This window comes from Aquarana catesbeiana, linkage group LG02 (genome assembly GCF_042186555.1).
Source record: "Aquarana catesbeiana isolate 2022-GZ linkage group LG02, ASM4218655v1, whole genome shotgun sequence".
Classification (NCBI taxonomy): Eukaryota; Metazoa; Chordata; class Amphibia; order Anura; family Ranidae; genus Aquarana; species Aquarana catesbeiana.
The window spans coordinates 379,236,257-379,263,695 of record NC_133325.1 but is presented as its reverse complement, the minus strand read 5'-3'; the positions used below and the strand labels follow the sequence as shown (position 1 = coordinate 379,263,695).

Sequence of the window (27,439 nt, the reverse complement as noted above, 5' to 3'; positions counted from 1 at the left end):
TGACCAGGGCCCTGATCTAATTTGGGGGTGCAGCACATCACGGCGGGAGATTTTCTTTGGACCTCTTGGAATTTTGTGTTAACTAGGAGGGTTGCAGCGGGCTAGCTGGTGGAGGCCTCTTTGTAGAGGAGGGGGTACCTCTGTTCGCATGTGTAGAGGGTGGTTCTTGTGGTATCAGCCCCAGTTGTAATAAAAGGCGTTCTCCTTCTGCAAAAGAGGAGAAGCTGAAGCTTTTATTCTTATAGGAAAAGTTCAGTCGCAGGGGGAAAGACCATCTATAGTTGATTTCTCTGTCGATCAGAGGCTGAAGTAGCAGCTTGAGGGCTCTTCTTTTCTGCACAGTATAAGGTGATAGGTCCGCAAAAATCTGTATTTTCTGATCATGAAATGTGAGGTTGTCGGTGGACCTGGACTTCCTCATCACCTCCTCCTTCACCGAATAGAAGTGGGGTTTAACAATTATATCCCTCGGAAGGCCATCCGATCGGGGGGGGGGGTTGTAGGGCCCTGTGAGCCCTATCTAGCTCCATACGTGTTCTGCGATATCTGGGATAAGGTGTTTTATGAGAGCTTTAACCGCAGATTGAACCTCTTTTTCCAATTCAGGGATCCCCCTGATCCTAAAGTTGTATCACCTTGAACGGTTCTCGAGGTCATCGATTTTGGAGAACGCAGTCTCAAGTTGGTCCTGCATATCTTGCAGCCTGGCGGAATTTTGATTAATCCGTGCTACCGATTGATCCGTTTTTTTCTCAATCGTGTCTATTGTCATCTCTATTAGTTGTAAATCAGCGTGGATGGATGATATGATCTGAGCTGCATTTAGGGCTAGGCTTTTAGACAGCATTTGTGCAAATGCCTCCATCATGGAGGGGAAATCAGTGGGGACAGGAGCAGCCTCATGTGCTTCACAGACAGACAGCAGCATGCCTGTGTGAGGATCCATCATGGGGGTGGAGGGGAGCTCAGCGTTCAGTCTATGCAGCAATGACTCTGTAGAGGCAGGAGAGGTGGCCTGGGGTAAGGGGGATTGCACAGTACCTGGGGATGGCGGAGGATTCAAATCCTGATCAGCAATAGAGTCCTCCTTTGCCTCAATGAATTGTCGACCTGGTGGAGCGGCCGCCATCTTAGCATATGTGACTGGCTCCTCAGCAGAGTTCATCTGGCGCAAAAGTTTTCTCCTTGCTTGAGCCCCGGGCATCAGCGGGTTCCCGGGGGGCTTCCCCTACACAGATATCCCGGTATTAGGCATGGGGGAGTGCTCCGTTCGCTCCGGTGGACGGCACAATGCTGTGGTGGAGCGGAGCTCTAGATGCCGGCGCTCATGCGCCTCAGTCAATTTTTTAAATTGACGTTTGTTGAAAGAGCTGGGTGGAAAATTGTTGGCCAAACAGCGCTTGCAACCAGATGCAGGTAATCTTTGGGTCCAGTATACACAGCTTAAAGCGGGAGATTCATCCATTTTAAGAAGAATACTTCTCATGTGGGTCACAGGAGTGCACTTAATTGTGCACTTCTGTGACCCAGATTCAGCCAACAGCGAACTAAAGCCCGCTGTCTGCTGACATCATAGAGACACGCTAGGCTCTGTAGAGATCCACTCAGATGCCTGACCAGCAGTTAGCTCAGCCTCTCAGCCCACCACTTAGAGCCTGAGCCAACCACTCCAAACCCCTCCATAGCCTGGTGCTCCAGTAAAAACTGGAGGGGCAGAACAGAGAGACAGTGATTGACAGTCACCACTCTCTGCTCAGTGAAGACTGAGAACTGAACAATCAGCTAACTAAGTTAGTGCCCATATAAGATCTAGGTTGAGAGGGGCTGAGTGAGTTGGGACATAGAAGCCAAACACCCTAGAGCTATCCTGATGTAGTTGGCTACTGTCCTAGGCCCCTTAACAGGGCTGAAGTCCCAGGTGAGGTGGTACAGAACTAAAGAGGAACAGGTGTAGTCGCCCTGACTCCTTTTATGGTGTCCTGTGGGTTGTGAGCAGGGTACAAAAGGCATTTTAGGCCAGGCCAGAGTCCTCTAATGTGAGTACTGGTGACACTTTGGAAAAGTGTGCCATCAAGGAGCATGCCAGGTTGGGCAGAACTATGGAAGGAATATTGGGAGACCAAGGTTTATTGATGAAGGCACCTTGATTCTACTTGGTAATGGAAGCTCAATGGTGTGGACTTAAAGTATCTGGGGGAAGTGGTCCCAACTCTGTGGTGCTCCCAGGGTGAGGAGGTGCTAAGGGAAGATGGCTTAAAAATGATGTGTTGTGGCATTCTGCATCCAAATGACAACTACAAAATGTCTACTCCTTTGTTTGGCTTTCCATCCCGAAAAATTCTGCTAGTATGTCAGTGTGATGTTAGATGTCACAGAAATCTTGCAACATTTCGATAAAGTGTGGAAAATGCATTTTGTGTGGACATTCTTTTATTCCTAAATATAAAAGCCTAAAGGACAGGAATGTTGTTAGAGGACCTATGGCCAGGAGTTTGACACAATGTGGTGGTGGATACTATCTACAGCAGGTGGATAGCTTTCCTATCCAAGAAGAAGCATGGTGGAGACTTGCACAGTTTGACCCCAACACCTAGCTAATGGTGGGCCATCTTACAAGTGGGCACTTGGTTGGAGAGTTTTAAGCTTAAGGGTATGTTAGGGAGTGAGAGCTGAGGATGTTTTGTCTAAACTTAAACCATTAAGTAAATGTATCCTGTCATCCTTTATTTTCATTTTTTTGTTTTGTAAAAAGATGACAGTACCTTTTTAAACTGATATAGAAGGGGTTGCAAGGACTTCCCAACGATGCAACAATCCAGTGTTGGAAGGGTCAAGCCTTGGAACATATTGTGGAGGCATGAAGGAAAGGAAGCTCTGGTGTGTATTATTAGAGAAAGCAGGTGTGTGCAGTACTGTGCAATGCAGTGCTGACTCTAAGCGGGTTAAGTGAGGCTCCTGTTCTGTAGAGTTTGAAGCACAGTTTTGACCACTAGAAAGACCTGTCAATTGACTGAAGTGGTTACAATACTGCCAGATGTGCAACCTTAGAGGGAAACCCCATGTGAATGGCAAGTTGCTGAGTACCAGTGCCCTTGCCTAGAGAACCTGTGAGCCAAGTAACATGTGAGGATTAATAACACCTGGACTTCACTCACTACTACTTTTTGAGGTACCCTATACTAATATGCAAGATACTGAGTGTCAAGGAAAGTGGATTGCCAGTGTAGCTCCTGGCCCACAGCACTGCTTGTCTGTGGCTGGGCTCCTATCACTGATTTTGCCTAACACTTCCTCTCCTAATCCCAAGCTGTCAAGCACAACAGGGGCTGTGGATAGACAGATTGCTGGAGTAAAGCCCCACCCACCAACAGGAGAACATAGAGAAGGGGGATATAGACTGTGCATCCTGAAACAACAAGAGCCTACTGGGCGGAACCAAGAATCGCGGGGATATAGTTCCGAGACAGACTGGGCCTGTGTGTCTGATTGGCAATGAAACTACACAGCCCAGCATGACTGGGGCTCTGTGGAGAGGAAAACGAAGAACTGTTCCTTAGTTGGGGCAGGTGTGATGAGGACATTGCAGGAGACAGAATGTGAGAAGCAGGCTGCTAACAGAATGCTTTGCCACTGCATGAGCTTTGCCACTGCATCAGGGATGCAGAGAGGCAGAGTAGCAGACATCTCCTGGTACTTGAGAACACCACTGTCACTGTCTGGTGCTGCTCGTTGGGGAGAATGTCATTGATGATGACTGATGTTCCCACCTGGTTGTTGGGAAGAATGATGCTACCACTGTCTCTGCTTACCAGACAACTAGCAATAAAAGGAGATAAGTCATCACCAAAGAAGTTGGTGAGAGGCCTCTGGCCAAACCTTACTGCACCCTGTTAAAGAACATTAATGTTTAAGACACAGTGCAAGCGCCTATACACTCCAATGCCAGATTTAGGCCCCAATGTACTAGCCTGCAGAGAAAGATAGACTGCCAAACTATTGTTTTATGCCACGTACACACGAGCGGACTTTTTGACCGGACTGGTCCGACGGTCTATCCGATGGACTTTCGACGGACTTTCCGAACAAACTTGTCTACACACGATCACACCAAAGTCCGACGGATTCGTACGTGATGATGTACGACCAGACTAAAATCCACACACAGTCGAATTGTCCGCCGGACTCGGTCCGTCGGACCAGTCTGGTCGAAAAGTCCGCTCGTGTGTATGCGGCATTAGCATTGACTTCAAACAGGACCTTCCTAAGTATAGAGTTTAGGGGTCATATTATGGTTGTTTGCTTATTAATAACTGCATACTCTATGTTGCTACTGTTTTACATGTTTTTTTGAGGGTTTATCGCTGTTTCTATTTCTTTGGTTATTGTATTACTATTATTAATATTATTATTGTATATTATGTATATTGTTGACATAAATATTCCCTCTTCAGTGGTGCTGCTTTCAGAATCGTGAGCTCTGGGAACAGGGAAAGAGAAAACAGTGGCTCCTTTGGGAGTAAGTGCTACACCAGCATGGCCCTGATGATGCATCTCAGTAAAAGCATTATTTGGCCATTAACCTCCTTCTGTCCCACAATTATAGACTTTTTAAATTTATCATTGGATTGGCACAAGTCTCCCTTTCTGGTTCAAGGTGCTGAGTAGGCTAATGCTGCACACCAAAGAAATTGTAACTGACCCCTAAAGTCCTTGTCAAATAATACTGTCCTTCTAAAATATTTATTCCTTGATAGTGTTTTTTTTTTTTTTTTTTTTTTTTTCACAACAACACAGGATACGTTGTTAAAAATCACTTTTTTGTTCATAAACCTATAAAAATTCTTGTGCACAAACATTTGACCACTGCTTATTATGCTATGACCTGCATCAAGGTGACTGATAAATTATCGATTAAATTGATTACAAGAAGTAAATCATCTCTATATTACTCACTTATCATTTGTAAACACATAACCCATTACATTTCTCAGTGCAAGTAGAGTACTGCTGATCAACAAGCAAACAATTGCTGAAAAATAAGAAGAAGTACAGGTTAGTCTGAAAAATGATTTAATGTTTGAACTGCTTGGTAAATTCCTACTAATACATCAAATAACAGTAACCAAATCAGAAGTGGTATATCGAGCCTAAGAAAATTGCACAATGAAAACGAATGCAAGATTAATATTATAATAAACTGACGCGCTAATGGAATATACAGGTGATGTTGTGATTTGTATTGTATTGTTACAAAAATATATAAAGTTGTAAAATTTATAGTGATGTGACAATAAAATCTATTAGAGTGACGTGATATTCCAATAATCAAGTGATAGGATATAATATTGAGATGAAAAAATGATTTATCCAAAAATAAATGGTGTGTGTGTTAATGTTGCACTTCTCCCTCAGACTATTAGTTTATATAATGTGTATAAAGCTGCACCTCTACCATAGTGTTCTGATACCACTCCAAGAAATTAAAAATATGTAAAGTGAGATGGTGCGCTAAATACGCTAAAAAATCAGTGATAAAAATAAATCCGTAAATAAATAATTAGATAATGCATGTATACACAGATAGTGATAATTATTTGAGATCGCTTATGTTACTACTAAACCAATATGCGGTTGATGGTATCTCATAAAACATTTATATAATAGTTCCCAATGAGTATAAACATCAAGTCCATATATTGTCTTTTGGATAAAGACAGCTGGTGTTCACTGGGATTGACTTTCTCCCTTAATGAATAGAGTTCAGCCTACATTCCAATTACACCTTAAAATGCCTCACTGCGTTTTTGGTAATCCACTGGTATTTTGGCTCCAATGATTCAATTTTCATTCATGCAAACAAATATAAAAAGACTCATGATAGAGTTGCGTGGCATGTGACGCAACGCGTCGGGAGAAGCCAAGTGACGTCATCCATAGTGCTTTGCATTGCTTTGATTCACACTCGTAGATCAGAGCGAGGAGGAGATCGCGGTGGGTGGCTGATTGCTCTATGCGCTCTAATGTGATACCTATACAGTGAATGCATCTTGTTTGTGTTGCCATGATGCTTTGATTGAAAAGTTCACTGCGCAATGAAAGTCTTTTTATATTTGTTTGCATGAATAAAAATTGAATCATTGGAGCCAAAATACCAGTGGATTACCAAAAACGCAGTGAGGCATTTTAAGGTGTAATTGGAATGTAGGCTGAACTCTATTCATTAAGGGAGAAAGTCAATCCCAGTGAACACCAGCTGTCTTTATCCAAAAGACAATATATGGACTTGATGTTTATACTCATTGGGAACTATTATATAAATGTTTTATGAGATACCATCAACCGCATATTGGTTTAGTAGTAACATAAGCGATCTCAAATAATTATCACTATCTGTGTATACATGCATTATCTAATTATTTATTTACGGATTTATTTTTATCACTGATTTTTTAGCGTATTTAGCGCACCATCTCACTTTGCATATTTTGAATGCAAGATTAATGTTTTTCAAATGTTCCCTCTGCCTAACTAGCATTGTGTATCTTTAACCATTCATTTCAGTTTGGATTAAGTGGGTTAGAAACTTTTGTTTTAATTTTTTGTCTAGGTCCTACTAGGAGGATTTCCCTTCAAAGTTTGTCCCCAAAGACAGAACAGAGAGTCAGAAAATCTCTCCAAAGTAAAGGGAAATCCCCCTTTTAAAGAACAACTACAGACAAAACTTTTTATTTTGGATAGAGTAAGAGAGGGTTATAACCCCTGTCAGTTTATTTTTTGCCATCTGTGTCCCATTGGGGAATTATACCTTTACTTCCTGTACCATAGCTAAAACAGGAAGTGAGAGGAAATCCCTCTCCAATTTTTATTAAAAAAGAAAAAAAAGTGTCCCGCAATGTACATCCATCACGTATCCTGACAGACTCGAAAAATAGAAAAAAAGGAACAAAACTCTGCCTCATATGGAGTCCTCCCGCTGACTACTATCTCTTCACTTTGACAACTGATATATAGGCAAGGGCAGGGCCACCCAGTGTGAACCCACCCCCTTCTGACATCATGTGCCGCCGTGTGATGTCAGAAGGGGCAGGGTCATCTGGTTACGTCACCGGGTAGCCCCGCTCTTGCCTATACAACAGCTGTCAAAGCGAAGAGACAGCAGTCGGTGGGAAGCCTCCCATTGAGGAGGAGCTTTGTTTGTTTTTTCAGGTCCGTCGGGCGGTGTGATGGTCGGTGGATGAACATCGCAGGACACTTTTATATGGTAAATTGGGTCAATGGACCAATATGACCACAACTCACCCTTTTTGGTTATGCCCATGAGGAGGGAAAGGCCCAGAAAGATCTTAAATTCGGAAACCGTAATTGGTTTCAAATCTCTGGCAAGGGAGGACTTGGGAATAGTGGTGATGTGTTGACCAGCGTACAAATTGCTTTGGTCCACAATAGATCTATAGAGATCTTCGGTGAAAAACAGTGAATAAAAATCAAGTGGTGTAAAATCAACTGTTTCCACATGAATGCCGGGTTGGCCAGTGAATGGGGGAAGTACGGGTGCTGCAGAAGTGGTGGGTTCCCAATTAGGATTGGCGAATGCAGCAGGAAGGGCACTATGGGCACGACAGGCCTGTGTTCGTCTTCTTGGTGGCAGCGGGACACTACTTGTGCTTGCCACCTCGCCAGCTTGAACTGCACTTATGGGACTCGTAACGTCACCAAGTGTTACTGCAGTGCTGGATGTACGACCAGGGTGTACTAAGCCGCTGGTGCTTTCCAGTTCACCAGAAGGAATAGCGGCACTAGTACTTCTCTGCTCCATACGAGAGCCCTGCAGTTCTTGCACCTCAAAAGCAGAAGAAGAAGTTCGGGGTCTGGTATGCCTGACCTTGGCAGGGACCACAACTCTGTCGTCAGAGCTATCTGTCATGGAGCCGCTGCTGTCTACAGGTTTGTATTCTGAGCCTGAATCTGACAGATGAGTGACTTCCTCTTCACTATCTGTCATGCTCAGAAACGTGTAGGCCTCTTCACTAGTGTACCTTCGATTTGCCATTTTGGGCTCCAAATTTATTGGTACACTCACAGGCAAGCTCCTGACTGTTGGCGACTGTATCAAAACGCTACCAAAAAACTGTTAGTGATCGCAGGGATCAGGCCTGATTCTGCGAACGCTGCAGTTATGTGTTTAGTGTTTTGTAAGTGACAGTGATCGATCGATACTGCACTTGGGTGGGCTGGGCAGGGCTGGGCCGAGGGGCAAAATGCAGGTGCTAGCAGGTATCTGGGCTGATCCCGCTAACACTGCGTTTTTGAGGACCCTAAACTGCTGATATTGATCCGTTCAGATACTATACCACTAAGGGAGTTGTATGCTGTGTGCGTGGGTGTTAGCGGTACTGGCACTAACCTGACGCTGCCTGGGGTGACGCAGACCCTAAAACTTAACTTATATCACCGCCGGGCGATTAGGGGGTTAAACCCTTATTAGGTAATAAACGGCAGGTGCCCTGAAACTATAATAAACAAACTAACTAACCAGCGTCACCCGTAACACTTATACGGTGATCACTGGCGAAAGGGTTAACTAGGGGGCAATCAGGGGGTTAAAACCTTTATTAGGTAGTATATGGGGGTCCCTGACGCTATAAAAAGCTGACGGCGAACCTATATACTAACCTCTCCAACTAGCGTCACCTGTGACATTAATACAGCAATCAGAAAAACAATCGCTTAGTGACACTGGCGACGGGGGGTGATTATGGGGTTAAAACTTTATTGGGGGGGTTAGGGGGGTATCCTAGACCCAAAGGGGCCTAACACTAACTGCCCTACCACTTATAACTGTCACAAACTGACACCAATGCAATAATCAGAAAAAAAAACCTGCTATTGGTGTCACTGTGATAGGGGGTACAGGGGGGTGATCGGGGGGTGACTGGGGGGTGATGAGGGGTGAAAAGTGTGCCTGCGTGTTCTACTGGAAGTGTAGTTTTGGTGCAACTCACATTGATGTCTTCTCTCCTGGGCGCCGGAACGAAAAGACCGGCTCGAGGAGAGATGACATCACTTCCTCTGCTTCTGTTTACATTACAGAAGCCGAGGAAGCATTTCATTCACCAGGAGCGATTGCGAGGGGGTGGCCACGAATGAGTGGCCTCCCCCTCACCTTGGATCGCTCCTGACGAGAATCCGACCGCCGCAGGCACCGGGGGGGTCCGATCTGCCCCTCCGCCCGCGGACAGGCAGGGACATACAGGTAAGCCCTTATGCCTGCCCGTGCCATTGTGCCGACGTACATCAGCGTGCGGCGGTCGGAAACTGGTTAACATTTTGCAGAGCTCCCGCTTCCCCAAAGCACCCACCCCCCATATTGAGGGCATGTGGCCTGGTACGGTTCAGGAGGGGGGGGCTCGCTCATCCCACCTATCCTGACCTGCCAGTCTGCATGTTCGGATAAGGGTCTGGTATGGATTTTGGGGGGGGACCCCCACACCATTTTTATTTAAATTTTTGTCGTGGAGTTCCCCTTAAAATCCATACCAGGTGCCATTTTTTTTTCCATCTATATAACATTACAGCCGCGGCAAAGTTTAACCACTTCAACCTCAGAAGATTTTCCCTCTTAATGCCCAGACCATTTTTTGCGATACGGCACTGCGTCGCTTTAACTGACAATTGCGTGGTAGTGCGACGCTGTACCCAAACAAAATTTACGTCCTTTTTTTCCCACAAATAGAGCTTTCTTTTGGTGGTATTTGATCAGCTCTTCAGTTTTAATTTTTTGCACTATAAACAAAAAAAGAGCGACAATTTTGAAAAAAAAATATATATTTTTTTACTAGTAATGGCAGTGATCCGCAATTTTTAGCAGGACTGTTACACTGCGGCGGACAGATCGGACACTTTTGACAAATTTCTGGGACCAGTGACATTTATACAGCGATCAGTGCTATAAAATGCACCGATTACTGTGTAAATGTCACTGGCATGGAAGGGGTTAACACTAGGGGGCGATCAAGGGGTTAAATGAGTTCCCTCATGTGTGTTTCTAACTTTGGGGGATGGGACTGACTGGAGGAGGAGACAGATCGCTGTTCCTAATTACTAGGAACAGCAGATCTGTCTCTCCTCCCCTGTCAGAACGGGGATCTGTGGGTTTACATACACAGATCCCCATTCTGGCTCTCGTGCCCGTGATCACTGGTGACAGGTGGACATTGCAGCCGCCGGCCACATGCATTGGTTCCCCAGCCATGCAGCGCCTGCTATGGCTCTTAAAGGAGCCAACATACCAGTATGGCGATTTGCGGGAACGAGCCGACCTGCCACCATATAATGACGGCGGCTGATCGGCAAGTGGTTAAATTACATTGTTTCCTTTAGAAATGTAATTATTGCTGTGGCATGTTCTATACATCGCACAGATGCGCCACTTTACAGGCAGACTAAGGGGACCCCCAGGCATGATATTTAATTTTTATGGTTTCACTTTAAGCATCATGAAAATCACTGCTCCTTTAAAAATTGTCATTTTAAAAACTTTTTTTGCATTGATACATGGTGTTCGCATCTTCGCTTGAATTTTTTTCTCCCTGCAATAAGTGAATACCTAATAGCCAATGCCACATCAGCATGGGCATGGTTGTTTCCATAATATTAATGCCTCAAATGTAAAACATTATCGTCTAGAATTGAAAGAATAAAACACTAGTAAATGTATTTTCTATGCATGACTGTGCTCAGCTCAGTAGCCTTAGCATCTGCACTCCTCCCTTGAAAGACTCAGACCATGGGTTCAAATCCCATACATGGTATCACCTACTTAAACCTTACATTCTACTCAGCAGCGAATGCGACATCAGTTTGGTTGATTCCATAATTAACTTTTCAAATGCATGCAATGGTATGTAAGTATTCAACAATATTATGGTGTGGAATTCCAAAAATCACACACTAGTTAACGTGCAAGGTGTTAGTTAAAATTTTCTGGTTTTAACTCGCTTGTGCACTGGAAAAATCAGCACAGTTACCTTCTGTGGGTGGTATTTGAACCCATGACCTGAGTGCTTTGTAGGCTTCGGTGCAAACCACTAAGCCATTGCACTAAGTATGCTCTAACTTGTATAATAGTTTAGTATGATTAAAGAATGAACACAAATAATTACTGCTTTATAGTCTCATAAAAAACTAAACTAACATGAAAAAAAAACCTTTCTTTATCGTACATCATGGGACACAGAGCAGCATAATAATGACTAATTGGGTTATATGCTACCTTTAGGTGATTGGACACTGGCAACCAATAGTAAGACGGTTCCTCCCATATAACCCCTCCTATACAGGAAGTACCTCTGTTTTTTCGCCAGTGTCTTGAAGGTGATGGTCATGGCTGTTGAAGCTCTTCAAATTCTTCAAATAATGTCCCAGTGAGTATGTTATAATTGGATCCATTCGGATGGCATAAGAAAGCTAAAGTGGATGGTACCCGAGCCTCGGTTTCAAGAGCGAGGTTTTGCTTGTAATGTGTCCTATATGGCACTGGACCCTTGTTAAATTGGTATTCCTGGTCATAACTTGCCCAAGGTAAACCAGAAGGGTGCTTTACAGGTCCAAGGGTGTGGCCCCCAAAAAATGGGGGACCCGGTCCTTGAAGGTCCTCAGAGGCGCTACCCGCCATGATGGGGGAAGATTGGACCTGATAAATAGGCCCTGCTGTTTGGGAATTTCGATGTGTTACTATTAGTTATATTCCCTCTGTTTATGGTGTGGCCTTTTTTGCCTGTGTCTGGGGATTACAGAGCTCCAAGTATGGCGCGCTTTTATGGCGCGCGTGCGCTGCGTGCATGGCTGTGCGCATGCGGCGCGTGCGCGCCACCGTAGTGTGCGTGCGCACCGTAGGGGTGCGTGTGCGCCATTGCGGTGCACATCGCGGGTGCGCGGCGTGCGTCTGGGCACGGCGGAGGCACCATGCAGCGTGCTATGCGATCAGTCCAATGCAGGCTTTATAAGGAGCAGGTGCTCCTGGCATGTGCTGGGACAACGCAGAGCAATACTTGGGCACGTGAGTCTGGAGGTTTTTGGACACCGTTACAATAGGTTTTACACTGGTCTCAGCTTGTGGGGAGTACTTTTTTCCACGTATGTAAGCAATGTCTTCCAGAAAACGTGGTACAGGGAGCAGGGTAAGCACAGGGGTAAGAGGACCTTCCTTGAAAACAGGAGACCAGCCCCATGCTGATGCAGCCTCAGTCTCCCCTAAAAGACCTGCGGCATCTGACCTGGCTGAGCTGTTGCATTTGTCAGGCATCATGGCCACCACCAATATTCCTGCCTCGGCTTATGTTACTAAGGATGATTTGGCATCGGCATTAGCAGGCCTTGAAGGCAAGATAGCTGGCATGATTGCTGCTGTAACTCAGGGAAACGTAATAGATCTCCCTCTCCTGAGCCTGGGCCAAGTGGAGAATCACTAGAGCACCAGGACTCTTATAGCCAAATGGGTCCAGGTGATCTGGATCCAGGGTGGGCAGAGGATTTGGAGGAGGTGGCCATGAAAGACCGGGAAGACGGAGAGGCTGATGAATCCTCAGGTGAGGACTCAATTTCGGAAAAAACAATTTCAGCCTCCCATTCCCAGAAATTGTTTATCCAACCTCTGACTGAGATGGTACGAGTTGGGTTTAAGTTACCTCCGGTTCAGGAGTCTGGACTTTCCTGCTCTACTATGGGATCTTTGCGACCTCAGCAAGGTTCCCAGGTGTTTCCCTTGCATCCATTATTGGAGCAGGTGATCTACGCAGACTGGGATCATCCTGACAGGATATTCTTGCCTCCAAAAAGATTTTCTATTTTATATCCTATGGAGGAAAAGTTCAGGAAGAGATGGGGTACACCTTTGGTGGACGCCGCCATTTCTTCAGTGAATAAGAATTTAACCTGTCCAGTGGATAATGCCCAGGTATTTAAGGATCCGGCCGATAAAAAGCTAGAATCCTTGTTTAAAGCCTCCTTTGCGGTGGCTGGTGCAGCAGTTCAACCAGCAGTTGCAGCTATTGGGATTTGTCAATCCCTAAAGGACCGTGTTAAAAGGTTATTAAAAAACCTGCCTTGTCAGGAGGAACCTTCCAAGGAATTGTCGGAGCTTCCTCATGCCTTATGTTTTGCAGTGGACGTATTTAAAAGAATTCAACAGATGTCTCGTTTTGCGTTACTGTCCGTACATATGCGCAGGGTTCTGTGGCTAAAGAACTGGTCTGCTGAGACGCCATGCAAGAGGCTACTTGCAGCCTTTCCATTTCATGGAGAATGCTTTTTTGGCGAAGATCTGGATAAATATATCCAAAAGATCTCTGGAGGAAAAAGTGCTCTCCTCCCTACTAAGAGGAGAGGTAAGCAACCCTTTTATAAGATTCCCAACGCCCCAGGTCCTAGTGCCTCTTCCCCCAAGCGGTATCGACGGCCTCAGCCGTCAGGTTTTAAAAAACCTCAGGGGCAGAGGAAGCCCTGGAACCAAAAGCCAGCCAAGTCCAATTCCAAGTCAACCTTATGAAGGGACGCCCCCGCTCTCACGGGTGGGGGGCAGGCTTCGGCTGCTTCTGGATGCATGGGAAGATCTGGTCCAAGACAGATGGGTTATTTCCACCATAACACGGGGTTACAGAATAGAGTTTCGGGAGATCCCTCCAAGCCGTTTTCTGTACTCAAGGGTCCTGTCAGATCCGGAGAGAAAGAAATGCCTATTCCTAGCTTTGCAACATCTGCTGAAGCAGGGGGTAATCGTCAAGGTTCCGCAAGAAGAAAGATTCGGGGGGTTTTACTCAAACCTTTTTACCATGCCGAAACCAAATGGGGAACTAAGGCCCATTTTGGATCTCACGGCTCTCAACCTTTTTGTAAACGTTCGATCTTTCCGTATGGAGTCGGTTCGTTCAGTAATAAAATCTCTGCGAAAGGAAGATTATTTGGCGTCCATAGACATCAAGGACGCATACCTTCATGTACCGATATTCGGTCCACATCAAAGGTTTCTGCTTTTCGCAGTAGAGGGCCGTCATTTTCAATTTGTGGCATTGCCATTCGGTCTAGCCACAGCCCCCAGGGTTTTCACAAAGATTCTGGCCCCGGTATTGGCGTTCCTAAGGTCCCAGAAGATCTCCGTGGTAGGTTATCTGGATGATCTTCTCTTGAGGGATTGCTCTTGCACCATCCTGATCCAAAACGTGTCAAAAACAGTGCGGATTTTGCAACGCCTGGGTTGGATTCTAAATGTGAACAAGTCATCCCTTTGCCCAACCCAGACCTTGGTATATCTGGGTCTGGTCTTGGACACTGCCCAAGAAAGGGTGTTTTTACCCCCCTTAAAAGTCGCTTCCATAGTGGAACTCGTCCAGAAGGTGAAAAAAGAACCAAGACCTTCTATTCGGCTGTGCATGAGGTTGCTGGGCAAAATGGTGTCATCCTTTAATGCAATTCCATATGCACAGTTCCACTCCAGGGTGTTCCAGAACAGCATTCTGGGAGCCTGGGACAGGTCTGCTCGAACCTTAGATCATCCTATGGTTCTATCCCCACAGGTACAATGGAGCCTCTTGGTGGTTAAAAACCAGCAATTTAAGAAAAGGGAAATCTTTTCCACCAGCAGTCTGGAGGGTAGTAACTACAGACGCCAGTCGCCTGGGTTGGGGAGCAGTCCTGGAGGAGGCATCTGTCCAGGGAATATGGTCCCAGGCAGAAAGGACTTTACCCATTAATCTATTGGAGATTCGGGCAGCTTGTCTGGCTCTGCGTTTCTGGACATCCAGGTTACGGGGTCTCCCTGTTTGAGTTCAGTCCGACAACTCCATGGTGGTGGCATATATCAACCACGAGGGAGGTACCAGGAGTCGGGCAGCCCAAACAGAGGTAAACTACATATTGACTTGGGCAGAAAAGCATGTGCCGTTTCCCTCGGCAGTATTTATACCGGGGTGGACAATTGGCAGGCAGACTTCTTGAGTCACCAGAAATTGTTGCCAGGGGAATAGTCCCTGCATCCCGAAGTTTTTCTACAGATCTGTCAACACTGGGGGACCCCAGATGTGGATCTGCTGGCATCCAGATTCAATGCCAAGTTGGACAGGTTTGTATCCAGGACCAAGGATTCGCTTGCTGTCGGGATAGATGCGTTAGTAGTTCCTTGGGATCAGTATTCTCTGATATATGCTTTCCCTCCGATCCAAATTCTGCCGCACTTACTACGCAGAATACAGGAAGAACAAAAGTCAGTGATCCTAGTGGCCTCGGAGATCCTGGTACTCGGAGATTGTGAAATTGGCAGTGGGGGACCCATTGGTCCTTCCGTGCCGTCCAGACCTGTTGTCTCAGGGATCCATATTCCATCCTTCTTTACGGTTGCTAAATTTGATGGCATGGCTATTGAGACCAGAATATTGAAGGACTGTGGTGTCATGGGTTCAGTCTTGTCTACTCTGATAAATGCTAGAAAGTCTGTTTCTAGAGCTATCTATTATAGAGTCTGGAAGTCATACATTTCTTGGTGTGAAGAAAGGAAATGGAACCCTCGTAGGTATACGATTGTAAGAGTTCTGGCCTTTCTTTAAGCAGGAGTAGACTTGAAGCTGGCTTTAGGGACAATTAAAGGACAGATTCGGCCTTATCTTTTTTTTCCAAAGACCAATTGCATCCCATTCTTTGGTACGTACCTTTGTTAAGGGATTAACGCACCTAAGGCCGCCGGTTAAGTCGCCTTTATGTCCCTGGGATCTAAATTTGGTCCTGTCGGCTTTACAGTGTCAACCGTTTGAACCTATTGGGCATATCCCGTTTGTCCTATTAACCAGGAAATTGGTCTTTTTGGTGGCTATAACTTCAGCTAGGAGGGTGTCAGAATTAGCCGCCCTTTCTTGCAAAGAACCTTTTTTGATTCTTCATCAGGACAGAGTGGTCATGCGCCCTCGTCCGGATTTTTTACCTAGTTTCCAAATTTCATTTGAATCAGGACATCATTCTACCTTCCTTTTTTCCAAACCCTAAAACTAGGGAGGAAAGGTCACTTCACTCGCTCGATGTGGTGAGGGCGATCAAGGTTTATTTAAAGATGTCGGCTTCTTTTCGGAAAACTGACTGCCTTTTTGTCCTGCCGGAAGGTCCTAAAAAAGGACAGCCGGCAACAAGTTCAACTATATCCAGGTGGATTCGCCAAACTATTATCCAGGCGTATGGATTAAGGTGCAAGGTTCCACCTTCGGATTTAAAAGCACACTCCACTAGAGGGGTTAGTGCATCATGGGCAGTGCGCCAACAGGTGTCTATGGCTCAGGTTTGCAAAGCGGCCGCTTGGTCTTCAGTTCATACGTTCACCAGGTTTTACCAGGTGGATGTTAGATCTCAGAAGGAGACTGTTTTTGGCCACAGCGTGTTGCAGGCAGCTTTATAAGTCTCTGGCCCGTTGGGCTTAGGGATATGGTGTCCCCCTCCCCTCAGGTGCATTGCTTAAGGACATCCCAATTAGTCATTATTATGCTACTCTGTGTCCTGTGATGTACGATAAAGAAAAATGGATTTTTAAATACAGCTTACCTGTAAAATCCTTTTCTTGAAGTACATCATGGGACACAGAGGTCCCTCCCCTCTTTTCTGGGATCGTCATTGCTTGCTACAAAACTGAGGTACTTCCTGTAAAGGAGGGGTTATATGGGAGGAACCGTCTTACTATTGGTTGGCAGTGTCCAATCACCTAAAGGTAGCATATAACCCAATTAGTCATTATTATGCTGCTCTGTGTCCCATGATGTACTTCAAGAAAAGGATTTTACAGGTAAGCTGTATTTAAAAATCCATTTATAACATATATGTAACTGTAAATTTTCAATACATGCAACCTTACAGAATAGCAGACATAACTTATGCATAACTAAAAGAAGAAAACAAACTAGGAATACTAATTGGAATATACATAAATGCACACGAGGTAGAGCACATCTCACATAAAAATGTTTTATTCACATTCATGTGATCATTCCTGCAGTGCAGTTCCAAACTCGGTAGCAATAGGTACTTGCAAATTTGCAGATATGCCGATTTGATATTTATAAAGGCATGTTTGTGCGCTTTTTCATTGGCATGTTCGCCTAGTTGAGTTGAGTTCTTAATTGGCTTATTTGGGCGTAACGAAATGCAGAGCCACCATTTAATTCCTGTTTTTTTTTAGTAAATGAATCCCATAGTGTCAGAGGTTGCCACTAAGCATTACCCTTGTGCATTCCTTTTGGTCCATTAACATGCCTTCCAGGCTCTGTTCTATCAACAGATGGATTGGGGACAGTAAAAGAAGGAGAGGATCAAAGAAGACAGGATCAAAACAGCCTTTTTACACAATGCAGGGGACTAACCCCTTAGGTTTCACAGTGAGTATAACAAGCATGCTTTACTGCATATACAGACTGATTTTACTGTTGTAGGTTTAGTAACACTTTAAGAAAGTGCTTAATAGGGTTGTGCAAACATTTCGGGCCTGAGCACGAGTTTGGGTCAAACATCTGCCTGTTCAGCCAATCGCCAAATACCCTAATTTGCAAGGTGTTTGCCCCGATGAACACCCTGCACTGCACTGAGCACTGCACAGTGCATTCTGCACCCTGATTGGGCAAAACTTTGCCCAATTAGGGTGCAGTGTAAGCTGGTTGTTAGGCCCCATTCACACCTGAGTGTAGCGTTTTCAGGCAGAAAGTCATGTGATTCTACTGCAATTATTGCCGCAATTTTGTACAGGTCAAAAGGTCACCAATGTAAAAAGCAGAAAAACGCCCAAATCTGCCTAAAATAAAGTTCCAGAACTGGTTTGAGCTTCAAGCGTTTTGGAGCTTCTGGCTTCAGGTGTTTTGGAGTGGAGATGTGAACCATCTCTATAGAGTATAATTGATTTTTTTCCCCTCCAGCGTTTTGTAGCTTCAGGCAAAATGCTCAGGTGTGAATGGGGCCTTAAGGAGTGGGGCTGGGAAGCCAGTTGCGGCGTCCTTAACAACTGATGAGCCATCAGCTGTCAATGGTTTCCCCGCTGACAGCTACATGAAAAAAACGTTGCGGTAAAAAAAATTAAGAAACAAAAACGGCATGGGCCCCCCCCAAAATCCATACCAGAGCCTTATCCAAGCATGCAGCCCAGCCAGCAGGTCAGGAAAGGGGAGGGGACGAGCGAGCGAACCATACCAGGCCACATGCCCTCAACATTAAGGGGTGGGTGCTTTGTGGCAGCCTCCACCCCAAAGCACCTTGTCCTCAAGTTGATGGGGACAAGGGCCTCTTCCCGACAACCCTGGGCTGTGGTTTTTGGGGTCTGCGGGCGGGGGGCTTATCGTAATCTGGAAGCCCCTTTTAACAAGATCCCACCCCCCCATGTGAAAACCCATTCACCAAAAAAGTATCAAAAAGACATCCCGTGATGTCAGAAGGGTGCCCCTTGCCTTTATAAGAACTATCAAAGCGCAGAGCGTGCAGTCGGCGGGAGGCCTCCCAGGAGGCAAAGTATTTTTTTCAATTTTTCGGGTCGGTGGGCGGCGTGATTGACAATGGATTTACATTGAGGTACACTTTTTTTTTTTAATAAAAGAACTTGTGAAAAACTGGATCTTGTAGTTATTACTGTTTGACACTTTTTTGGTGAACGGGAAGGGGCACGATGTACCCGATACCCATTCACATAGGGGGGCCGGAATCTGGGGGCCCCCTTGTTAAAGGGGGTTTCCAGATTCCGATAAGCCCCCCCGCCCACAGACCCCAACAACCACAGCCCAGGATTGTGGGAAAAAGACATTTGTTCCCATCAACATGGGGACAAGGTGCTTTTGGGCAGGGGAGGCAGAGCTCCTCCTGCCCCAAAGCACCCCCCTATGTTCAGGGCTTGTGGCCTGGTATGGTTCGGGGGGGCTCGCTCGTCCCCTCCCCTTTCCTGACCTACCATGCTGCATGCTCAGATAATGGTCTGGTATGGATTTTGGGGGGGACCCCCACATCTTTTTTTTCCTTTTAATTTTGGACTGAGGTTCCCCTTAAAATCCACACCAGACCCAAAGGGCCTGGTATGGACTTGGGGGGGGAAACCCCGTGCCATTTTTTATTTTATTTTTTCAATAGCCAGGTGATGGCAATTGTGACTGCAAGTTATCTTAAATTGGATTTGACGCATTTTTTTTCTTTAGAAATGTAATTTTTGCTGTAGCTACAGATGAGTCACTTTACAGGCACATTAAGGAGACCCCCAGGCACATTAAGGAGACCCCCAGGCACTATATTTAATGGAATTTTTCATTTTTATTGTTGCACTTTAAGCATAATTAAAATCACTGCTCCTATAAAAACGATTGTTTAAAAAAAAAAAATGTTTTATTGATACATGTCCCCCAGGGCAGTACCCAAGCCCCATACCCCTTTTATGGGTAATTACTTGCATATAAGTCTACAAAATGGGCACATTTGATTTTTCCTGTTCGACTTCCATAGACTTCAATAAGTTCGCCTTTCGGGTTAGAACATTTCCCTTGTTAGGGAGTCTTGCTGCAAACCGAACAGGGGGGGTGTTCGGCCCATCCCTAGTGCTCAAGCTCTTGTATCAGAGCGATGTGAGATTCGGCCTTGACATGAAGATATGAAAGAAAGCAACAGATGTGTGCAGGTTCCATTAGCTGCCTCCCCTCCCCACAGTGACAGAACCTCCTTATGTACTGGGTTGGTATGATGCTGTACAGAAGGCTGGCAGTTAGGTGGTGTTCTTTGTCCTAATTTCAAGGCCTAATCTAAAGAGGGCACTTTATCATATAAATACATTCTCCATCTTCATTTATATTCATGATCAGGTATATGATAGGCACAGGCTTTTGTAAGTACAAGTGAAACTTGGACACAGCACCAATTTATGATGGTGGTACAAAATGGACCACATTTTGAGAATCATCAAGGATGAATTTACACATAGTACTGCTGTACAGCAACCTAGATGAAGTGTACTTTTGTACACTTCAAATAAAGTTTGTACAAAAACAAGAAAAAGGGAGCCGTGCGTGATGCACTGAATTGTGCACCACATTGTCCCCTACTGCAGACAGGAACAGGCAGCTGTCAGAGAGGTAGACACTGTGTGAGTTCACCCTTAAGCTATGTTCACATGAAAATACAAGAGCAAACACAAAAAATTAGAGTATACACGTGGAAACCAGAGAAAAGGAGAACTGAAAGTCATGTTCACATAAACCAGATATTTGCTTTTTTTTTTATTAAAAAAATATTTTCTTGTCATCCACTATGTATTTCATCATAGATAAATGTAGCGTACGGGGTATGCATTTTTTTTACTTGTTTAATATTATGTAGCATTTATTTAGTGTACAAGATCCTACCTGCGCAGCAGAGTGCAACTTTATAAGACTTTTTGGCTTGTTCGATGTCTCCAGCTCCTAAAGCAGTTCCAACCCTGATATTGGCAGCCATGCCAAATCCCACGGGAAGCTGTAGAGGAACATATTATCTAAATTAGAAAATTCACCAAGACATTCCTAGTGTAGCACCCTCCTAGGTTGTGAGTGTGGCCTACTCGCCCTGCACGTGGGAATACCTTTCACGTGGAGTGTGCTCACCATTGCCTGGGACCAGGCGGAGACTGTGGTCATGTGAAAAGGTAAACATTAAGGCAGTTCCCAGACTTAGAGTTGAGCTTCATTGTGCGCAGCAATAGTGCTGAGTGACTATGAAAAGCGACTTGTCCCATGTCACTACACATTGTAACTTGATGTACATTTGCATTCGGAGGGAAGTGCTGAGCCTGCGCCTACTCCACCATCCAGTACCTCTGTTACCTCAGTCCCAGTATGGAAAATAGTGTAAAAAACCGTGCTATAAGAACCAAACTAAATTAAACTAAATTGAAAAAGTGGTAGCAGGATGATTGATACCCGACCCACATGTAGGGAGCAGCAATTAATATGTACACATCAATGCACATACAAATAGGAAAAAATATAAAAAATTGCGCTACCCTTAAAAAATATATATAGTACTGTGAAAATATATATGTGAAAACCTGCGTGATAATAATAACATACAGGTGATAAGTTAAATTGGTGAATTAATATACGGCGTGAACCATGAAGAATGTCCAGTGATCGATAAACATAAATCGGCAAACAATCAGTAATCAATGGACAATATAGTGTAGTGAGCACCAGTGAAAATAAAAGTCCAACAAAATAGCATAAATCGATAACAACAATAAAAAATGTCCAGTGGTCAATAAATAGTAATGACAAACGATCAGTGATCAATGAACAATACAGTGTAGTGAGCACCAGTGAAAATAAAAATTAAAGTCCAACAAATTAGCATAAATCGGTGAATCGGTTCCTGTTTCCCAATAGTAAGTGAGATCCACCACCACAAATCAACGAGAATGCGCCCTTACCGGAATACCATGATCCCCCATCACAGAGGATCAGGGGAGACATGTATTGTCCTAAACCCCGACTCCACGGGACAGCAAGCAGACACCAGATGGCAGGAAATCACCCAAGGCAGCTCCTCTGCCGTTACTTTCAGTGATGTCTTCTCTTTCCTACCACATGGAACATCTTGTCTTTATTCCAGATTACTTCCTGTCTGTAACCGCGGTTTAACGGACGCAGATTAACTACCGGTGACCTACAAATTGAGGTCCCCCATAGTCCCCTAGTTCCCATTTTTCACAACCTGGCCTTCACCCTGGGACTCGCTCCTTAAACGTTTAAATGATGGATTAACAAGAGTTTTTTTGCACATTACAGATTTCTGAGACAAAAATGTTATATTATCCAGAAAAGTTTTACAGGGAACATACCAACTACCACAGTTGGAAGTAGTCCAATACAATCAAATGGTACACTTTCTGACCAATCTTGAACGAAATACTAATATAACTATAAAGTCTGATATGGAAACTCTTTGTAACAAGTTTGATAAATTTACAGGGCATATTTCCAAGATCTACTGTATATCATATTGACTACTGAGTCACAAAAATTATTATGGATATATGGGAATGTGACTTGGGCGAAACTCTGGAATTAACAAACTGGCATAACCTTGCACCATACGCTACGCTCTCATAAACACATCCTTAATAGAAGTTAATTATAAAGTTATGTTAGGATGGTATATGGTCCCAGCTCAAGTGGCGTCATGTGTCCCATGAGCCTCCTTGTTTTAGAAGAAGTAGACAAGAGGGGACGATCTTCCATATTTGCTGGCGATGTCTAAAAATTTAATGATTTTGGATACATATTTACAACTCTGTGGATAATACAAATAATAATAGTGCACTAAATTTCAAATATAAACTATATAATAAACTCCAGTGAATATGTGACAGACCGTGATCTTTAAAAATTATATATATCAGGGGGGCGTGGCGACCAAGCTCCAAGATGGAGCTCCGCCCGGCTGCCGGAGAGAATTGACATTCATCTGAGCCCACTGGCTCCATCCACCTTCAGGCCAGCCATCACCAACCCTCCGAACCCAGCTGCATCCACAAGGCATGCCGAGGCAATGTAAAAATTTGCAGAAGATGAAGAGCTTCTTCACAATCCGTAGGTCACAACAAAATGGCGATGGCGCGTGAGTGAAGCAGCCAGAGCCTAAGGCAGCGGTATCCACCAACGGTTGCACGGGGACTCACAAACAACCCGTCACAGCCACATCACACAGCAGATCCTCTTCTGGGACCTCTAGCCCATCCACAAGAATCTCTGCCAAGCAGAAGCAGAGGGTTACCTCACCAGACAGGCGGTTGATAGACCCAGCTATAGAGGTAAGCGGGCCTACTGGCTCAGATAACGCCACACTGCGTCATCTGAACAATCCCATAGTAACCTTCCCCACATCAGACAGACCGGTGTCAGACACTGTACTAAAAGAAATGTTATTGTCCCTGAAGGCCTCCCTGCAAGCTGATATGACAGCTGGGATCAATAACTGCCAGAGGGAAGTACAAGCCATAGGTGGCAGGGCAGATCACATATAACAAAAAATGGGTGAATACACATCCTCCTTCAACACATTGGTAGATGCCCACAACACCCAAAGCAAGGAGATAGCGTCGCTGAATAGCAAATTGACAGATTTGGAAGATAGATCCAGAAGGAACAACATCAAAATAGGAGGGGTCCCTGAAACCATACCCGCCTCCCAGCTGCTACAATATACCCAAGCACTATTCTCCACCTTGATACCCGCCCTGTCAGCACAGGATCTCATAGTGGATCGAATACACCGGGTCCCTAAACCCTCCTTCCTTCCAGAAAATATTCCTAGGGACGTGCTTCTTAGAGTGCACTACTACCACGTCAAAGAACAGATCTTAATTGGCATCCCTTAGAGCTGAAAACAAACACCCACAATACGCTGAGCTACAATTGCTCCCAGACCTATCCAGGAACACCCTCCAGCAACGCCGCAACCTGGCGACAATAACAAAATCCTTACAGAACCACAAGATATTCCACAAGTAGAAATACCCAGCAAAACTTTCTATCACCCAAATTGGGGTCACAATCTTAATTTCTACTCTAGAGGAGGGCATCGCTGCCCTACGCCAATGGGGTATAATACCCGACTAAGCTCTGCAAGACACGTCAATCCCACAACCACGTCCACTATAAGATGACTGGCAGGTGGTCTCTCGCAAACGTTCTACTAAAAAGAACGCCGGTGGAAGCTCGTGAGCAAATTGCATAAACCACCACACATGTCTCTCCGGACACAGAGGTTCCATGTTAAAATCCCTGTTTTCTCCCTCCTGATTCTTCACATGGATCAGTTCAAAGATCCTTTTCTTATTGTTCTATATACATCCCTTTCATTAACTTCATTAACTATGTTTTTTTCTTATTATTGTTCTTTATGCACCACGTTTGAAGCACACCGACCAGAAGCGACGACAGCACACACCCCTACTGAGGGTATACAACTTACTCACTTACTAGCTTTGGTCACAGTGAATATGTGCAATACACAGTAGATCATTCTAACCCAACCCACCTCCATGACCATTAAATGCCTTTCAATGTAAAGTCTGTAGAGGATCCATTCACTCTCTGGAATGCCCATAAGGCATACATGAGATGTATACTAATACAAATAGGTGCTAGAGAAAAGAAACACCACACAGTAAAACTTAATTCTATTCTAACTGACATACACACCCTACAAACACAAAACAGAACCTCACCAAATTCAACCCTAGCCCAAAAGCTCTCACATCTAAGAGAGCTTTTATCCCAGCAATACGACAAACACCTTTGACACCTGCAATTGAACTCTTATGCTAAAGCCAATAGAGCAGGCAAATACCTAGCCAATAGAATCAAAGCAGCCTACGCCAAGTCTAGAATTGCACACCTGATACATCCTACCCTTAAACACAAAATCACTAATCCACAAAATATCGCAAACCAATTCGCAAACTATTATAGTGAATTGTACAACCTTCATAGGGACCCCTCCACCACCCAACCTACAACAGCCAACATACAAAAGTTCCTACAAGAACTGAACCTACCATCTCTCTCGGAGGCCCAAATTCTCACACTGAACTCCCCATTTACTACTTCTGAAATTCAGTCAGTCATCGCCACCTTACCAAATGGCAAATCGCCTGAACTTGACGTTTTTCGAATAAATACTTTAAAGTGTTCAGTAATACCCTTGCACCACATATGCAAGCGGTCTTTACAAAGGCCGCAACTAAAGCGACATTCCCCCCAGAGATGCTGAAAGCATATATAGTCACACTACCTAAACCCAGAAAGGAACCTAACGCACCATCCAACTTTCGACCTATATCTCTATTAAACACAGATATCAAAGTGTATGCCAAGCTAATAGCCAAAAGATTAGCAGATTTTATACCTTCTCTTATTTAACGCGACCAGATGGGCTTTGTGAAGGGGAGACAAACCTCAGATGCTACCCGGAGAATTATAAATATCCTACACCATGTTGAAAAAAACAAAACGCCTTCTCTGCTGCTTTCAATAGACGCAGAGAGGGAGTTTGATATAGTTCATTGGAATTATATGTCAATGACACTGTCTAAGTTCGGCTTGTGTGGCCATATTATGAATGCAGTTCTGGCCTTATATTCATGCCCCTCTGCACAAGTACACACATCAAGCATGTTGTCCACCCCCTTTTACATAACCAGTGGAACCCGCCAGGGGTGTCCACTTTCTCCGACGATCTTCAATCTAATGATCGAACCCCTGGCGGAGGCAATCAGAACACAAACCACCATATCAGGTTTCCAGTTTGGAGCCAACCCCCATGTCATCAACTTGTTTGCAGATGATGTCAAACTCTTAACAAACCCGCTTACCTCACTACCTTCGGTCTACAAGCTGCTGAAAACCTTTGGCGAGATCTCGTATTATAAAGTTAACTTCACCAAATCCTTAATTCTAAATCTAGGGGCGCCAAAGAAGGTCAGTGATACATTACAACAGTCTCTTCCCTATAGTTGGAGTAAAAAGGGCATACCGTATTTAGGCATAACCCTGACTAGCTCCACAAGGTCACTAGCTGACACTAACTTCAAACCTCTACTGGCCAAACTGGAAACCCAGGCTAAAAGCATACCTAAACTGGAACTATCTTGACTAGGCAGACTAGGGTCATTTAAAATGTCAATTCTACCACAAATCTTGTACACTTTCAGAGCGCTCCCAATTCCCACCCCAGCACATTACCTCAAATCTAATCTTCTGTGGAAACTCCTATGGGGAACAAAAAAGGCACGATGTTCACAAACTAACCTAATCCCACACAAACAAGTAGGAGGGGCAGGACTAGTAGATATCCATGACTATATGTGGGCAACCAGACTTGACCAAATCAAATACTGGTTTACAGCCAACAATACCCCACTTTGGGTAGAAATTGAAAAAACCCTAGCCCCGACATCCGATCTCACAGCTCTCCTCATGGGTGACATCTGGAAACCCTGGGATACTCGAGACATTCCTCCCACTATCAAGGTCTCCGTACAGGTCTGGAGATTACTCCTCAACCAACACCACGGCAATAGTCGCACAATAAAATACCAATTCCCTCTAAGCTTACTAGAGGCAAAAATACCAATGTTATCCCTGAAACAATTCCCAATCCACGGGATCCGAACTGTACAAGACCTAATAACAAACACTACCCCAAAATCGGCAGAATGCTTAATGAAAGAATACGATCTGCCAAGCCACATGCTCTTCACATGTATCCGAGTTGTACACTTTTTAAATGTCCACCCCATTCCCATAATAAAAATACCATCCATAGCATGGCAACACCTCACACTTGGAAAATCTAATTGCAAAGGTATCACACTGTGTAAGTCACTGGGAAATGAGGAACATGGTACCTAACTGATGGCAATATACTCGCTGTAGACTTGTAAAATTCTTTCCGAACACCTTTTTTGATAATTTAATTTGATAAATTATGGAAAATTTGGACAACTAAATATAAAAGCGCATAAATACCTGAAGTTAGGAAAAAATAACATATAGCTTCTCTTACATAAAATACATTGTTATTGTACTTTGACATACTCAGCAGTATTTATTAAAAATTATTTTTTATTTTTATTTTCTCTTGCCTTATTCCTTTGTATTGTTTGAAAAATCAATAAAAATCTTAATGGCAAAAACTCTTGATTGCTGAAGAAACGTGAATAAACTCAATCCATGCTCTGTGACAGGCTCTGCAGAAATAAGTGCTGATAGGTAATCACCACCACCTCCGTGTGCAATGCCTGCTCACCTCAATCAAAGACCCCCTTGGGTCTACTGGCACTTTTAATAATAATCCACAGACGGGTCATCTTGATCGTACACAAGTTTTCAGCTAATGGCTCCAGGAATACAAGGACCTTTCCATAGATAACTTCTTTCTCCACATTCCAGTTTCTCAAAGCAAATAAAACCTAATCATTGCGTAAGATTGCTCTCTGAATAAACGTAAACATTTTTGGAACTGGCTGAAAAGCAGTTCCTAGGCTTGAGGAACTCATATCTAAATCTTCTAAACTTCTAAATCTCCAGTCGGACCTGCCAAGGATTTTTCTGATCCTATGAGATCCAATTACGGATCTCCAAGTGTGGGACACAAAAGAGCATGGTGGTGGTCACCTCACTAATGGCTGATGAAAAGCATAGTCATTCATCCCAAAAAGCCCTATGTTTGGTCAGCCATGAAAAGATATTTTCTAAAACAAAACACGGCTACAAATTGAACCCAGCCAGGTACCATGGTCCCATAAGAAGGACAGAAGAGGAACAGGGGGCTCAGGCAGGGCATTTATTTATAAGTAAACAGTCCTATTGGGTAGCCCGGGGGCTGGAGACAACCCATTTTTGCTGCCGTGGAGTTG

General features: G+C 44.4%; 1 protein-coding gene across 1 annotated transcript in view; it reads right to left on the bottom strand.

Moving 5' to 3' along the window:
- LOC141128071 (multidrug and toxin extrusion protein 2-like) overlaps positions 1 to 27,439 on the bottom strand; it is a 181,393-nt gene that overhangs the window by 79,582 nt on the left and 74,372 nt on the right. The window contains exons 11-12 of the mRNA XM_073615137.1: positions 20,388 to 20,496; positions 4,954 to 5,029 (exon numbers count right to left, since the gene is read on the bottom strand). Of these exons, the coding sequence (XP_073471238.1) occupies positions 4,954 to 5,029; positions 20,388 to 20,496 (185 nt within the window). The remainder of the gene's footprint in view (positions 1 to 4,953; positions 5,030 to 20,387; positions 20,497 to 27,439) is intronic.